This window comes from Bison bison, unplaced genomic scaffold (genome assembly GCF_000754665.1).
Source record: "Bison bison bison isolate TAMUID 2011002044 unplaced genomic scaffold, Bison_UMD1.0 scf7180017864066, whole genome shotgun sequence".
NCBI classification, from domain to species: Eukaryota; Metazoa; Chordata; class Mammalia; order Artiodactyla; family Bovidae; genus Bison; species Bison bison.
The window spans coordinates 6,558,658-6,575,880 of NW_011494638.1; the positions used below are offsets into that span (position 1 = coordinate 6,558,658).

General features: G+C 44.7%; 1 protein-coding gene and 1 long non-coding RNA gene across 3 annotated transcripts in view; one reads left to right on the top strand and one right to left on the bottom strand.

Annotated features, from left to right (window-relative positions):
* LOC104986298 overlaps positions 1 to 17,223 on the bottom strand; it is a 121,343-nt gene that overhangs the window by 12,323 nt on the left and 91,797 nt on the right. The window lies entirely within an intron of this gene.
* LIPC (lipase, hepatic) overlaps positions 884 to 17,223 on the top strand; it is a 163,482-nt gene continuing 147,142 nt past the window's right edge. The window contains exon 1 of one of the 2 annotated variants that reach the window (XM_010836816.1): positions 884 to 1,221. In XM_010836816.1, the coding sequence (XP_010835118.1) occupies positions 1,137 to 1,221 (85 nt within the window). In that variant the 5' untranslated portion in view covers positions 884 to 1,136. The remainder of the gene's footprint in view (positions 1,222 to 17,223) is intronic. The other variant, XM_010836815.1, reaches the window with a different exon arrangement.

A 17,223-nucleotide genomic window follows, 5' to 3' on the forward strand; every position in this document is an offset into this window, starting at 1 on the left:
TCTCCTCCTCAACATGTCCACAGGGGCAACTCCCTCAAAATCTTGCTCAGAACTCAACTTTCCAACAAGGCTCACCCTAACCATTCTATTTAAAATCACTACCTTCTCCAGCCCCCTGAACTCAGCCATACTTTTCCTTCTCCTGTCACTCAGATGGTATTCTGCCAATCTACATAAATCTCTTATGTATTATATCCATTGTCTCTTATCTGACTTCTCCCATCTCCAATGGTATATAAATACCACAAGGACTGGAATCTTGGTCTGTTTTGTTCACTTGTTTATCCCAAGTACTAGAACAGTGCCTGGCATTGATAGGTATTTTTTTAAAAGTTGAAAAAAATGAATAAAGTTTACCAAGGAGTATTACATGAGAATCACATGGTAGCATTTCCCCTGTCTGGTTTCACCAAGTGGCTTTACTTCCCAGTCCTCTACACTGTTAGAGCATCCATTAATACAAAGGAGGAAAGAGTGTGCTTACTCATTTTTCAAAGCAGCCCCCAGCAAAAGCATCCAGTTCTGCATCTTTGCTTCTTTACCAACTCCTTTTTACACTGACATTAGAGGTTTTCTGCCCCTTTCAGTTATAGAAATTTTGCCCGTCACTCTTTAACCACAGGACCAGTAGTTTCGCTAAACTCAACAGAAAACAGACCCCATGGGGGCTCTCCTCATAGCAGAGTCCTTTCCTTTCTCTTTGAGTTTAGTCTGCATTTGAAATACCACTGCCTGTATCCCCTTTGCAGTGCTGTCAGAGAGGGACTTAGGCAACTCTGTGGAAGCCACCTATCCCTGACCTTTGACAGAATTTCCAAACATATTAACTTCAAACCGATGCATTTAGAACTGTGACCTTGGCTCTGGAAGGCAAGAATACATGACAAGATATTTTATTTTCAAAATGTACCAGGATAAAAAATACTTCTGTAAATCAACCTTATTCTCTTTTTTTGTATGAGGCAGATTTAGATTTGGGGGTTGGGTGTAGGAAAGAAAGAGTCTGAACACTAGAGAACATGTTTAAAAGGTTAATTATTAATGGACAGTCTTCCCTAACAAAGTATCAATAGGCAATCTGGTCTCTTTAGCTTCAGAAATTAGCAAGAGGACCTCGGACCCCAGGTGAAACAGAAATGGAAAATCCCCTGTGTGTCTCTATCTTCTTGTTTTACTGCATCTTGATCCAATCAAGTGCCCATGGACAAAGCCTGGGACCAGGTAAGTGCCTGCCTTTTCTCCAGAGATGGGCATGGACTTTCTTCTTTAAATGGACGTTGCAGTGAATCCAAGCCTTTTGACTCTGTCAGATAGAGTTTGCTTCACAGTGTATTAGGTGATTCTATGATCGGCATCACAGGTCATAGGGACGTGTAGCTGTAGGTGTTTCCTAAAATTCTGAAATTTAAATTTTAGGAAACCGCTCTAGGAGTAGAAGTCTTCTCAAAGCGATGAAGTGTCTCTCATATCTGATTAAGAAATAGTCAGGCTAAGACTTCTTTGGTGGCAAATAATCTGAAAGAGTCTCAGATCTTCCTGAGAGTTAATTTGGTGTCTAATTTGCAGTTGAAGAGAACAGCTTGTAATGAAACCTTCTATCTTGCTGAGGTTGTCTAATTGCTGGCTTTCTCAGAAGAGAGGAATTTATAGAATCTTCTTTCCAGTCAGGTTGAACATGGTGCTATCATTGCACATTTTCTAAACCTCACTTTTTCTGTCAAAGTTTTACTCTGAGACTAAGCAGTCATACCTGTTTGTTCTGGAAATTCATAGGTTGATGGTCAAGGTGATCCAAATGCTTGATTAGGCAGGTGGATCACAGGTTCCTGGCTAAAGAGTGCATTCGATCAATAAATGATGGATCTGAAGTGAACTGAATACTTTGGCCAAATGAGACAGGGCTTTGGGACTTTATTTTTGTGTTGGTTACTGGTTTTTCTTTCCTCTAAGACTATGCTTGGAGAGAGCTCCAAACCCAAAGACATACCTGAAAACTCCAGAACATTTTTTTTCTCCTTTAAGAAAAAAAGGCTATTCTTTGTATTTAATTATTATTTTGTATATTAGGTCAGTTAACAACTTATTAGCAGTAGTAATTATTACCATTCATTGAGCATTTTATATGTCAACTACCAGGTTAGTTATTTTGCATACATCGTCTCACTTACAAAACTGAGTCCAAAAATATTAATAATAACTTAGAGCTGTGCAGGCAGAATTGTTCATGATTTTTCCTCCCTGTGTTCACAAGGATGTTGGTGAAGGGCCTTTCCTGCCCCTTGGCCCAGAATGTTTTTCTTATCGAAGCATAACATATATCTCAAAAAATACCTATATCATAAAGTGCTCAATGAATTTTCACAACCTAAGCCAGCATCCCAGAAGCCTCCCTTGCACACACATCCCTGGAACCTTAACATAGATTATTTTGACTTTCTGGAGCTTTTTGGTCATGGTTGCATATAATATGCGCTCTTTTTATTCCGGGCTTCTTTCACTCAACATTATGTTGGTGAGCCATCCGTGCAGTTGCATGTGGTATGACACATTCACTCAGGTCACTGTAGCATCCTGCTGTATGAATATACCGCCTTTGGTTTATTTGTTCTGCTTCTGATCGGACCAGATGTTTCAGTAGTGACTTGGGGGTTGGACGCCATTAGAGTCAAGGCTAAGGATGCAAGGCAGGACAGCCTCCCCCCGGGTTGCTGGGTATTAGCCACATTTCCCTCAGCAAAACCTGTGCTGGTCAGCTACTGCTTCCCCAGGGTCCCGGCGTGCCAAACGCTGAGGGAAGTTTCCATTAGCAGGAAGGTTCTTCAGAGAAAAGGATCAGAGACAGGAAGCCTTTTGTTTCCTTGAGAGCAGAACATCTTGGCAGAATTTTTTTCTGCAGGGAGTGAGTCAGATCTGTGTGCACTAGGCTGGTGTGACGTCTTTCTCTTCTTGGGGCACTGCAGGCAAGCAGGCACCCCACAACGGAGCCCTAGAAGGTTGAGTATCTATGCCTTGTAGGATAGTTTCCAAACTGCCCCCCAGGTGATGTTTTTGGCTGTCAGAACCAGGGAGACAGTGCTATTGGCAAGTAGGGCTTAGAAGCCAGGGATGTTGCTAATCATGCTACAGTGGACAGGACAGCCCCCATGGCAATGAATTATTCAGGACCAAGTTTCGATATACCAGGAAGAACTCCCGTGGGATCCTTCCTCCTTAACCCCAGACCTCCCAGCTTACTTCTTCTTCTTCTTATTGATGGCATTGCTAATGGACCCACTAATGTCTTGTACACCCAGTGTATGCCAGACACTGCACAAATATTTCACCCCACCTTCCCCTTGTGGTGGAGTCAGACAGCAGAAAAACAACTTGCCGGAGATCCCACAAGAGGAGCAAGAGGTCCCTAGACTGGATCTGTCTGCTTAACGCTATAGGCTTCTGGCCACTGTGCTCTCACCTCATGGTTTAGCAGCCATAGATCCCTAGAAATCCATTCTGCTCAGTTCCTCTCCCAGGAGAGGAATATTGGGTAATTCCTGTCCACCAACGCCAAGGGAAAGAAGATACAGTGAGCATCCCGAAGACCCTAGGACACAGAGCCTCCATTACCCTCATCCCCAGACCCCACTCCTGAGGCCAACACTGCTTAAATGGTAGCCAGTGCTCCTAGACCGTGGCAGCCTCCACTGCCCAGTGATATCCACCAGCACTGCCTCAGGAGCCTGGCCCCTCCCTGCAATTCCCACTGCAGCCTGCACATCCCATCCATCAGTCCCTCACTCATTTAACAAGTGTACATAGGCATCTGCCATATTGAAAACAGTGCTGTAGTACAGCAATGCTCAACTTCCCAAAAGGTCCCATTACACTCTCAAAAATTAGTCACAATTCCAAAGAGATCTTTTTTATGTGAAACACAGCTATCAGTATTTACCGTATTAGAGACTAAAATGGAGAATAGTTTTTAATGTTTTGAATAACAACAAACTCATCCCATTTAGCATATGAAACACGATACTGTGAGGAATATCTGGTATTTGCCAAAGAACAACGAAAAATGAGTCAGAAGAGTGACACTGGGTCACAAAGAAATTTTGCTACTTTTTTCATGTTTGTCTTGATAGAAAGGGCTGGGCTTTTTCATCTGTTTCTGTATTGAATTTGTTGTGAAATGTTACTTTGTCTGGACTACACAAAGAAAACCGGCCTCAGTATAGAGAAAGGCAGTTCAACCTTAGAGGTCCCGCCAAGGTCCTCACTCAGAACTGCTTTGTTTGTGCAGCAGACACTGTACAACGTGGACTGCACAGCCACCCCTGCTCCCCACAAGCTTGCTGACGAATCAGGTGGACCTTCCTGAGGAAGACAGGAGCTGCCTGCACTGCCAGAGGGCAATAAGGGGGCCATCATCCATAGAGAATGTGACAGTAATAAAAACTTCTTCTCATCATCACGATTCTAAATAATGCCGGTGGTAAAAATTAACACCCCCTCCAAAATAGTTTTTTTGGTCAGAGTTGTAAACAACTGCTATGGTTACTATTGGGTTTTCTTAATATATACAAAAACTTCAAATGATCACAGTTCTATATCACTTCTCCTTGAATATATGTTCTCTGCTAATGTCAATTTGGAGACCTCCCGGTTACACAGTTGATCCCTGATGATCATTGACCACAACGTATGCTCATTGCAACTAATTGTTCAGTAACCTCCCAACTTACTTTGTCATCTTACGTCCCAAATTCCATGGTATTTATTGCTTGTTCTTGCCTTTAAATAGAAATGGTAGATTTAAAATTAAAAATGATATCATACTAATTAAAAAAACAAAGAAATAGAATCTGACTTCAATTCTGTTATCCTGTGTGACCACTTAGACTTTTGGGTTTAAAACGTAAAACAGGTTTTACAGTGAGCTGTGAGGTGTAATATTTTGTTTGGGAAGTAAAAATTTGGGTTCTTCCAGGAAATATCTGTAATGGATTTGTGCATCTTTAAAGTGGAAATGTATTTTTTTTTTAATTGTTGTTTTAAAACTAAATAACAAATCAAGAAAATAGTGATTATTACTGATTTTTGCATGCATATAACTGAAAATAGTTCTTATAGAACAAATGGTATTAAAATGATCCGTTCTGGGTTTCACATATATAAGGTATAACATAGTCTAATAAAGGAGATAAGATGTATATATAAATTTTTTTTCAATTGGATCATAAAATGTGATGAGTACCACTGGAGAGGAGTACAAAGGGGTGAGTGTTTGTGTCCCCCACAAAATTCATATGTTGAGATCCTAACCCCCAACAGGATGGCATCTTAGGAGGTAGGGACTTTGGGAGGTGATTCAGTCGTGAGGGTGGAGCCCTTGTAAATGGGCTCCTTCTAAAAGAGACCTCAGAGAACCCACTGGCTCTCTCTCTACCATATGAGGAAACCTGGAAAAGGGTTTTTACCAGAACCCCAACATGCTGGAACCCTGATCTCAGACTTCTGGCCTCCAGAAATGTGAGAAATAAGTTTCTATTGGTTACAAGCCACCCACTCTATGGTAATTTGTTACAACAGCGCTCACTTCCAAGTACAGGTAGACGAAAGGCTTCTGGGAGGAGTCAGCATGTGAGCAGAGTCTTGCAGGATAGAATCTGGACAAACAAGGAGGAGGCTTTCCTTGTGCATAAGCAAAGGCACAGAGACAATAAAGCATACATGTTTTCCAAGCCCAAACATCTTCCAAAAACAGGCCTTCTGGGAAGGAGAAAAAAACTATAGGAAGGAGTTGACAGCAGCAGTGCATCACAACTGTCAAAAACTAGAAACAATTTGAATGCCCAACAATAAACCATCAAGGAGGGAGCAGCCAGCTATTACTAAGTCCTCCTTTAAACAAGCATTGTGTTGAATACCTACTACTGAAAGTGCCAGGAAATTTGTGGAGCAGTAATGATGGGAATCTGAAATAAAAGCCTTACTGCTAACACTTAGGCACTTACAGTGGCACATTATCAAAGAGATCGGTGACCTCCAAAAGGTTACATAACAATTGGTCTTGTAGCTTTTAAAAACAAGTATGAGGAAATTTTATATGCGATAAAGTGTGGGAGAAAACAGGACTAAATAAATTATATATTGAATCACAACTACGATAAAAAAAATTCTTATACTTGTATATCACTAGGGATTAAAAGTATATGTAAAGATCGATAAAGACTTTTAAGGCCATGGAATCTGTATGCGTGTGTGTTTTAAGTATTTACATGTAAAAGAAAAAAATTGAAAAACAACCTGATTAGCAGCAATTAGATCTGTCCTGGATTTGCTGTCCCTCGAGAGACCACGTCCACCCATCCCCACAAGCTCGAGAAGCCCAGAATTACATCCCCAGTGGGGCCTGCAAACTCCTAACAGGCCTCCACAACTGCAGGAAAGGTCATTCACGAGTAACATCCGAGGTGGGATCCAGAGATGGAAGTCACCCAGGCGAGTGCATGAAAAGTAGAATCAGCAGAAAGTCAGTCCATAGAACTCTTGTGAAATCTTGCCTGCCCTCTGCGAGAGCCCCTCCCACCACACTGCCAGACTTCCTGCCCTGTGGCTGAGCCAGTCTGGAGCCCTCCTGAGGGCATGGTACCCAGAGAGGAGAAGTTTGGGGAGACAGGACCACAAGCCATCTCCTACCCTGCTCGCCTTTCACAAGGGGCTCAGGACTTGAAGCCACATTTAATTCTGGGCCAGGTGAACAAGATTCCCACCACTGCCCTGTTTTCCATACCAGCTGCCACACTGCTATGAGGCATGCTGTGTCCCTGCAGATGAGTCAGCAGGGGGAGGGGAAGGAGAAGCAGGGCTGGGGCAGAGGCTTGCCCGATATTAGGCCTGGTGCACAAGACACAGCTGAGCAGTTCCACTTACATTCTCCAAGGGCACGTGACCACGTTGACCTCAGCCTGGGGTGTCTCTGACATCCCTCAGGTCCACGTAGGACATGAGGCACAGCATTTCTCATAGCTGTATGCTGGTTCTTAGAAGAGTGTTCGTTTTAGAGTGAGGCTCTGTCAGCCAGGGATTGCAGTCCAGCCCACTAGGGCAGGGGGCTGGCCAGGAGCAGGTAAAACATCTGAACCCCTGCCAGACATGCTGAGGATCCTGGCCAGACTCTAGCCCCAGGGTCAGAGCCCAGCTAGTCCTGCGGAGAGTGGGGTGTCTCTGTTAAGGTAGACAGCAGGTGCCCCAGCTGCTGACACTCAGGCACTTGGCTTAGGACCTGGATTCAGGTCCGGGGGCAGCCGTACTTCTCAAGAGAAGGTGTCATTCTTGGATGCTGCCACAAGGTAGCGTGGTGACGTCTTGGCAGCCTCAGGGTTTCAGGAAAGGATTTAGGTAAGAGAAAACCTGTGTTTCTGGATACCTCTGGAAAACTCAAGGCTACTGACTGACGTCGCTTTCCTCTCTGCTTATGACTATTTCCAGAAACACTCATAGTTTCGATGTTTCTGCGGGATCTGGGGGGAGAGGGGAGGAAGTACAGAGAACGGGAGGCCTCCTTGTCTGCCCCAGCACTTTCTCCTCCATGTGTGCCAGTTCACCTTCAGGTCCTGGCGAGGTACGCTTTGGCACAGCTTTTAGAAAACGTATTGTGGAACTACTAAAAATAGTTCTTATAACCAGTGGTCCCCAACCTTTTATGTCACCAGGGACCAGCTTCGTGGAAGACAGCTTTTCACGGACTGGGGTGGGAGGAGATGGTTTCGGGATGATTCAAGCATAGACATTTATTGCGCACTATTCTAATCTAATGTCGCCGCTGATCAGACAGGAGGTACCAGTCTGCGGCCCAGAGGTTGAGGACCCCTGCTTATGATGATGCAAAAGTGGCACACTGAATATTTTCATTCCAAGACTAAGTGGGACAAAAGTACCATACCTAATTGTGTGTGTCTTCTGATTACAATTCCATGGAAACATGTGTATTTGAGGAAAACAAATTACTAAAGAAAAGGAACAAACATGTTCACACTTCAGTTGAGTTTACACCTAAATTTCTGTCTTCCAAATTTTATGTAATGTTGTAGTTTGTATATACTATTTTGCTTGAATTATTTGAATAATTTAAAAATTTATATCAAAATGATAAAGCAAAGTGATTTGACTAGTCAGACGCAAACCTTAGTGTGCACTAGAAGTCTATTAAAATATGATTTTATTAAATCTCATTTATTTATAAAATAAATGAATTCTATTAAATTTGTTAGCAAGTTCCTGACTCAGTGAGCCTGGGGTGGATCCAGGAATTTGCATTTCTAAAGGTCCCAGGTGTTGCTTCAGGTCTGGGGACTACACATTGAGAACCACTGAAAAACAAAAATGGACAGTTAATGGCAAAACAGTAACTTGACTTGAACCTAGGTCTCCTGACTTCCTGGCTTAAAGTTCTTCCCTCAGAAACAATGCAAACCCTGGGGCAAAACTGGTTTTCATTTCTCAGTATCCTGCAGCGGGTAAATGGAGGGATATCAGTGTTCATGATCCCGAATATTGACCTTCCTCAAGGGAGAGTATGAGTGTTAGCTGCTCAGCTGTGTCTAACTCTTTGTGACCTCATGGACTGTGGCCTGCCAGGCTCCTCTCTCCATGGAATTCTCCCGGCAAGAATACTGGAGTGGATACCCATTCCCTTCTCCAGGGAATCTTCCCGATCCAGGGATGGAACCCCAGTCTCCCGCTTTCTGGGCAGATTCTTTATCATCTGAGCCACCAGGGAAGCCCAAGAGTAGCCATATTCCAAATAATATAAAACCATTAAATATTCGTGACAATTTAGTCCTCCAGAATAAAATATCATCATGCTGAAAAGGCAGTGGTTCTTTAATTGAAAAAAGAAATTCCCAAGTTGAGATTTAGTTGTAATTGGTAGAAAAATACTAGTAGCAATAATGAATTAACCATACATAGTAAAGCATGCTTTGGCAGGCCTGAAAATAGGATCAAGAAAATTCTTTTCCTATGAGCTGGGCATTACCATGAGTTGGGCAGAGTCTGTGATAATCCTAGTTGACTAGGACTGGCCTTTCCGTGACCGCAAAAAACTTTCCAGTGACAAATGTTCCAGCCTCCTTGTCCCAAGAGAGACCAAAAGAGTGAAAACAACATACTTCTTCTGAAATATAACAAGATCAACAACAAACTACAGCATTTATTAACCTCCTACTGTGTACCAGGCCCCATGGTCTGTATAAAAAGGTGTTCCTGAGGATACAAAAATGAAAAAGCACACTTCCATTCATCAAGGAGCTTCCCAGCTGATGAAATCTGAAGTCCCCTACAACTGTGTGTATTAGAGATTGGGAGAGGTATAATTTCAACATGGTGTGATAAGTGCACAATTAGATAGGAAACATCACAAGGCAGGAAAGGTTAGCAGAGGAGGCTTTATAGAGGAAGTGATATTTGAGTTGAGCCTTGAAGGAGAAGTAGAAGGATATAGCAAGCAGAAGGAAAAGCATTAGCCAGTCTTGGAGACTTGAAAACATAAAATGAAATTGGGAATCCCTGAGATGTTTGCTGGGCTTCCCCGGTGGCTCAGAGGTAAAGAATCCGCCTGTAATGGCAGGAGATGCAGGTTCAATCCTTGGGTCAGGAAGATCCCCTGGAGAAGGGCATGACAACCCACTCCAGTATTCTTGCCTGGAGAATCCCATGGACAGAGGAGCCTGGCGGGCTACAGTCTATAGGGTCATAAAGAGTCCAGCACGACTGAAGTGACTAAAGTGACTGAGCATACACACATTCTTAAATATAAACTGAGTACGTGCACACAGACAGTTGCTATAGCTCAGGGTAGGGCACAAAAGAAGTGGTCGGAGGTGAGGGCCTCAGAGGGCACACTAATGAGTTTGGCCCTCGCTCTGGAGGCAGTGGGGCTGCCACTGAAGTTGGTATTTGGAAAGGGGAGGGACTCGGTCACTGGCTGCCTTTCCTGCTGGGTGGATGGCTCTGTCTCACAGCCTGGCTAAAATTCTAGCCACTCCCTGATGGAAAGCCATGTTATCAGCAGGAAAAGACAGGGGTGGGGCTCAGAAGTTACAGGCTCTGCAACCTCACCTGACTGAGGCCGACCAACACTCAGACTTACCCATGGGCAAGTCTGTTTGAAGTTTACGTGTTAATTGCTATTCCTAAGCACTAAATGGTAGGAGAGATCTACACCAATGAAACCGAGGCGGGTACACATCATAGAACCTTGAATAGGAACCTACAATTTAAAAAGTATAATACCTTTTTCTGAGTCTCAAAAGAGAACCATCTGCAAATTCCACATCACACTAGTTTTTAGACCTACAGCAATTTCAACATTAAAAACTCACTCCTGGGACTTCCCTTGTGATCCAATGGCTAAGACTCCACACTCCCAACTCAGGAGACCCAGGTTCAATCCCCGGTCAGCAAACTAGATCCCACAAGCCTCAACTAAGACCCAGTGCAGCCAAATAAATAAGAAAATACTCATTAAAAAAAAAATCTTCTTCCTACCTACATGGTATCACTTGATTCACACAATATCCTGGGCAGGTATCATTATGCCCATTTTACAGATGTAAAGATTCACCAGCCAAAGGCTACAGGGAACACACTTGGAATCAGATTAAAGTTAAGATTATCTGGTTTACTGCAGCTAGGGAAGACATACTCCAGAAAACTCGAGAGCATCCCTACATGAGGAGTTGAGAGGGGCTTCTTAGAAAATCTGGGCTTGTGCTGGGTGAGACTACAGAAAGGCTGGGGAAGCTGGGGAATTCCAGAAGGCAGCTGTGCTCACCACGGCACCACCAGTGCGGCACGGTAGTAGCCGTTCTCAGTGGGACTCTGTCCAAAGGGGAGGGGATCATTCAGCTATCCGGTATCTTAATCTAATTAATCGTTGTGAAATCATTAGTGCTTAATTTAAGCAACAACATTCCAGCAGGTGAGGCTAAAACTGGCATTGCTACAGGAGCAGCAGTCACTCCTTGTTAGCTAGAAGCAGGCACTGTCTGGTCACGTTTTTGGAGTCAGAGTGGCCTCCTTTCTGTCCTGCTGCAAACACAGATGCAGAGGGTTTTTGTAGCATGTTGCTTCTGTGTTGAGGGCACTGTCTATGTTCAGTTGGGAATATCATGGTCTGGCTGCCAGCAAGGCTCGTTTTTGTTGCTGTTGTGTTTGTTTCCCTTTTCTCACTTACCCAGTAACTCAGGTAATGTCATTGACATCTCTTGATACCTCTGCCCTAGCCAAACAGCCTTGGGTGGCTGCCTCCACCTCCTGAGCCCACAATCTCTCACCAGTGTTGACCCTTCCAGCACTGACAGCCTGAGTGTCACCAGGGCTCATCAAGAGCCATTGTGGTGCCCTGAGACCTTCAACACCTACCTTATCAGCTGTCAGCTATTTAACCATTAACGGGAGAAAGAAATATGAACACAAAGTTCTACCCACTTTAAACATGAAACACTGACCCTGCCTTAACCCTAGTGCAACGCAGTTGCCTTGAGCCATTCAAAGATTCCCAAACACCAGGGGGACGAAGGTGCAGTTCTGTAAGAGCAAGCCAAGCAGTAAATAACATTAGACCTTTCCTTTCCCAAGGCTGTTTTATACTGGTCCAGACATGCATTTGTTTTTGGTTTGAGTAACAACAATGAAAAATATACATTTGATGTTTACATTGTTTTGAGTAGAAACGAGGTGTATGAAATAATGTGCTTAGTTGCTCAGTCATGAAAGACTCTTTGCAACCCTATGGACCACACCCTTCCAGGATCCTCTGTCCATGGGATTCTCCAGGCAAAAATACTGGACTGGGTTGCCATTCCCTTCTCCAGGGGATCTTCCTGACCCAGGGATCGAACCCTGGTCTCCTACATTGCAGGCAGATTTCTTTATCTCTGAGCCACCAGGTAAAGCCTTTCCAGGCAAGAATACTAGAGTGAGTTGCCATTTCCTTCTCCAATGCATGAAAGTGAAGTCGCTCAGTCATGTCCAACTCTTAGCTACCCCATGGACTGCAGCCTACCATGCTCCTCCATCCATGGGATTCTCCAAGCAAGAGTACTGGAATGGGTTGCCATTGCCTTCTCCGATATGAAATAATAGTAACTACTAATTTTGAGAACTTTTAAATGTGCCAAATGCTTTGTCTATTTGTTTTCCTTTATCCATGCAACCTTCCTGGAGATAAGTATCATTGTCACTACTTTACAGGGGAAACTGTGGTTTAGGGGGACGAAGCAGCAAGCGCAGCTCCAGGATCCCTGGGATTCTCACTGGTGCTTATTTCTGGTGATGCTGGCTCCCTTCAGAGCCCACAGGGGTACATTTGCTTTCAGAGGTTTCCCACTTTGATACTCTGAGCCTCTCTGGGCCTGGCCCCTTCTAACTAGAAGTTTGCACTCATCTTACCCATTGTGAGTGATGTCTACCTCTCAAAGGCCCAGGAGAAAATCCACCCCTGGACAAAGTCCTGGTCCTCTTGTGTCTCAGCTTCCATCACAGCCACTGGTTCCCCAAAGTCAAGCTCAGAAACAAGGGGTAAGCCCAAATCCAGGCAGACAAAAAAAAAAAAAGAAGAGGCCTCATGACATCAAGCCTGAAAATTCTGGGCCAATTTAAGGCAACCAAGGATGCTGTGAAAAGGTTAAAATATTTTTTTCTTCACCCAAGAATGCTCTAGGAACAGAGTTATTTTCACAAGCTGAGCCAGACCCTCCACAGAGAGCTTGGTGACATCAGCAAAACAGCACCTGAGAAGCCTCCTTTTGTGAGGTCTTGCCACTGTTCCATGACAAGGTCCTCTTGGCATGTTGTTGCCATGGCCTGGCCACCTCCTTCAGCCACACAGAGGGGCTCCTGTCCCTGAGATTTATGATCACAATAAGTGATCTCAAAGTGAAACCATGTAACTCACATTTGGACTTGAACTCAGCCTCACACCTGGTCTCAGGAATTGATGAAACTCGGGTTCTTGATGTCTCATCACAGAAAGAATTCTGTGACAAAGTGATAGATAAGAAGTTGATTTATTTGAAGAGAAACACACTCCACAGAGTTTTGACTGTCTCAGAAAATGAGAGCAGCCTTGGAATATGGCATGTTTAGTTTTTACAGGCTGAGTTTCATAGGCTAATGAGTGGGAGGAGTATTCCAACTATTAATATTTCAGGGAAGGGGCAAGGATTCGAGGAATCGGGCCACCACCCACATTTTGACCTTTGATGACTGGCCTCAGAACTGTCAGGGCAATGGTGAGTATGCCACTTAGCTTGCAGATGTGTTTCAGTGATCATATTTTTGTTGTTCACTTGGTAAGTCGTGTCTGACACTTTGCCACCCCATGGACTGCAGCACTCCAGGCTGCCCCGTCCTTCACTGTCTCCTGGAGTTTGCTCAAACTCATGTCCATTGAGTCGGTGATGCCATCCAACCATCTCATCCTCTGTCATCCGCTTCTCCTCCTGCCTTCAATCTTTCCCAGCATCAGCGTCTTTTCCAGTGAGTTGGCTCTTCACATCAGGTGGCCAAAGTACTGGAGCTTCAGCTTCAACATCAGTCCTTTCAATGAACATTCAGAGTTTATTTCCTTTAGGATTGACAGGTTGGATCTCCTTGCTGTCCAAGGGACTCTCAAGAGTCTTTTCCAGCACCACAGTTTGAAAGCATCAATTCTTTGGCACTCAGCCTTCTTTATGGTTCAACTCTCACATCTGTACAAGACTACTGAGAAAACCATAGCTCTGATTATACAGACCTTTGTTGGCAAAGTGATGTCTCTGTTCATATGCTGTCTAGGTTTGTTATAGCTTTTTTTCCAAGGAGCAAGCATCTTAATTTCACTGGTGCACTCACCATCCACAGTGATTTTGGAGTCCAAGAAAACACTGAGACTCAAACTCTAGTGAAAGTTAACTTGTCCACCATCTTGGACCTATTTTGTTCTAAGCAGTTTATGTCCTGTCCTGGGGCTGTCATTCTTTTAAAGTGTGTACCCTGCCTCCTTCCCTCCTGTTTCAAAAGCAGGAAGAGCTGGAGAGAAGACCCAGAAGGGAGGGTGGGGCTCCACCTATCCACTCACCCCTGGAGACATCCAGATGATCAATCCAAGCAGTGAAGTCCACCCGTGGTCCCTGGGCCTGTATCTACTCACAGATGTACCCACACCCCAGCTCTGTGCGGGTCTCGTGTTAGGACTCTACCCCCCCAAAATTCATCAGTATGTTCCTTTGCCATAACACAAGACCACAGACTGGTGGTTCAAACAACAGAAATTTATTTTCTTGTGGTCCTGGATGTTAGAAGTCAGAGGTCAAGGTATCAGCAGGGCTAGTTTGTCCTGAGGCGTCTCTGTTTGGCTTGCAGATGGTGGTCAGGCATGGGGAACCCTGGGGCTATCATTGTTCTGTTTGAGCTTCAGCAATTCCCTGGGGGTGGTGGCACTTCAGGGATAGAAAAAGAAGCTTATAAATACACCTGAGACTGAACAGTAAGTATAAGTCTATACCCTCCAAACCAGGCCCAAACAGGGGGCTTTTGCTACTGGTGGTGCAGAAAGCTATGGCTAGCTGAGGTGCACAGGAGCCAGCTGGCAGCTTGTGGGGAGGGGGCTTGGCCCTTTCCAACAGCATGATTAAGAGTTTCTGGCAACAGGAGCAATAACTGGCTGGAGACCAAGAAGGAGCCATTTATCTGGCTCCTGGTGGGGGTGAGTGATAAAACTCACCCTCTGGCTCAGTTGTCATGACCGAGGCAGGGTCATCCTCAAGGGAGGTGCTCGCTGTGAGACCCCTAGCCTCTCTCTGGCTTGGGGAGGTGATTTTCCCCACACAGGCGAGCTGTCCCCAGCCAGGCCACTGCCTAGACTCACACTGGCCTCAGTCAGGGATGGCTGCCATCCTCTCCCAGGTGTCTGCTTTCTCCCTTCAGGCCCCACAGACTCCAAAGGAGGAGAGGATGATCCCCAGCCGGAAGACAGAGCAGGATTGGGAAGATAAACACCGCAGCTTCTCTTCGGGGAAGTAAACCACAGATCGTGGATCTGGAGTCTAAAAACCTCATCTCCGTCCTGGCTATGTCACTGACTGCAGGTGGCCTCGAGCAAATCACCGTAGTCTCTCTAGGCCTCTGCTTTTCAGTAGGGAGTGGGGATGGTATTAGAGACCCAACAGGGCTGTTCTGAGGATGAAATGGGTCATTTATGTATGTGAAACCATGTAATGCAACTCTGCATGACTGGACATAAAACAACATTTGTAAGAACGTACTCTTTACTAAGTCGTCCTCCATTACAACACTCATCTGATTCACTGAATATTCCCATTGCTTCCCCAACTTTTTATTACCAAAGTATCCCAGTATAGAAAAAATTGAAAGAAGAGCACAAAGAATTACTGTATTCCCTCCAGATAGATTCAATAACTGTTAACACGTTAGCATATTTATTCTCTCTATGCATATTTATATGTGTGTGACACAGAACCATTTGATTTCTATCTCTATCTCTTGCTGTATGTATATATATGAAAATGAACGTCTATAAGTCTCTGTTCTCTTTCTTCCCTACATGTATATTTGAGCCCAGTCTCTCAGGCCTCCAGTGGACCTCTCTTGTTCTTACATTACCTGCCGCATCTCTCTCTGCCTACTGGACTAGGAACGCCTCAAAAGCAGGGACAAGGTAGTCACCATTGTATCCCCAGGACTCACAGAAGCTGGCATGGAGTAAGCATGTGACAAGTGACCATTGAGTAAATCCCTCTTCAACAAAGAACTAACCAACATACACTTTTTTTTTAAGTAAATGAGTTTTAAGTCATTTCATCTGGCAAATTCCAGATCCCTGCTGGTGATAATGGAAAAAACACCCAGAGGTGCAGGATGTTCAGGTCTTGCTCTACTTCCCCCTCTAAAAGCATGGGGACTCTGAAGTCACTTGGGACTCGTGGGGAGAGGCTGTACTCTACAGCTATGATGCAGCTATCTATTTGCAATACGGAAATACTCTCCAGAACACAATCTACTCTGGAAAACACACATGCACAGAGAAGCTGACTGTGTCCCCACAATGGACCTCACAGAAGTGATGTAAGTCCTTTAGGTTTTCAGGGAGCCAGCAACCCACTTTCAGGCCAGTAAGGGTGGGAAGAGGGTGTGTTGTTGTCTGGCCTATAAATTCCCTACAATGCTCACGAACTTCACAGGAGTTTTAAGCTTCCCTCAGCCTCAGATGGGGCTTCCGAAGTGGCACTAGTGGTAAAGAACCTGCCTGCCAAGGCAGGATGTGTAAGAGGCATGGGTTTGATCCCTGGGTTGGGAAGACCCCCTGAAAGAGGAAATGGCAACCCATGCCAGTATTCTTGCCTGGAGAATCCCATGGACAGAGGAGCCTGGCGAGCTATAGTCCATCGGGTTGCAAAAAGTAAGACACGAACGAAGCGACTTTGCACGCAGGCAACTTCAGATGGCTCTCTTTAAAACAGAGTTCCTCAAACTTTAATGTGCATATGAATCACCTGAGGAGCCTGATAAAATGAATGTTCTGTTTCAGTGCATCTGGGATGGGCTCTAATATCTTATGTTTCTACCAAGTGTTTGGGTCGTTCCAATGTGGTTGGTCCCCAAAACACACTTTGAGAAGCAACGTTCTGAAGAACACAAAATAGCTCCTCTGTTACTTGGTGAACTAGAAATCAGCACCTACTTTCAGATATAAGAGCTTCCCTGGTGGTTCAGAGGTAAAGAATCTGCCTGCCAAGCTGGAGACATGGATTCGATCCCTGGGTTGGGAAGATCCCCTGGAGAAGGAAATGGCAACCCACTCCAGTATTCTTGCCTGGGAAATCCCATGGACAGAGGAGCCTGGTGGGCTACAGTCCATGGGGTCACAAAGAGTTGGACACGACTTAGTGACTAAACAACAACAACTTGATATAAGGCAGTGTGCCAGCGCTGGTTGTACCAGAAAATGGGAAGAAATGCAAAGACAGACAAAATGCAGTTCTTTGCCTCAAATTCTGGAGAAGGTGATGGCACCCCACTCCAGTACTCTCGCCTGGAAAATCCCATGGACGGTTGTCCATGGGGTCGCAAAGAGTCGGACACGACTAAGTGACTTCACTTTCACTTTTCACTTTCATGCATTGGAGAAGGAAATGGCAACCCACTCCAGTGTTCATGCCTGGAGAATCCCAGGGATGG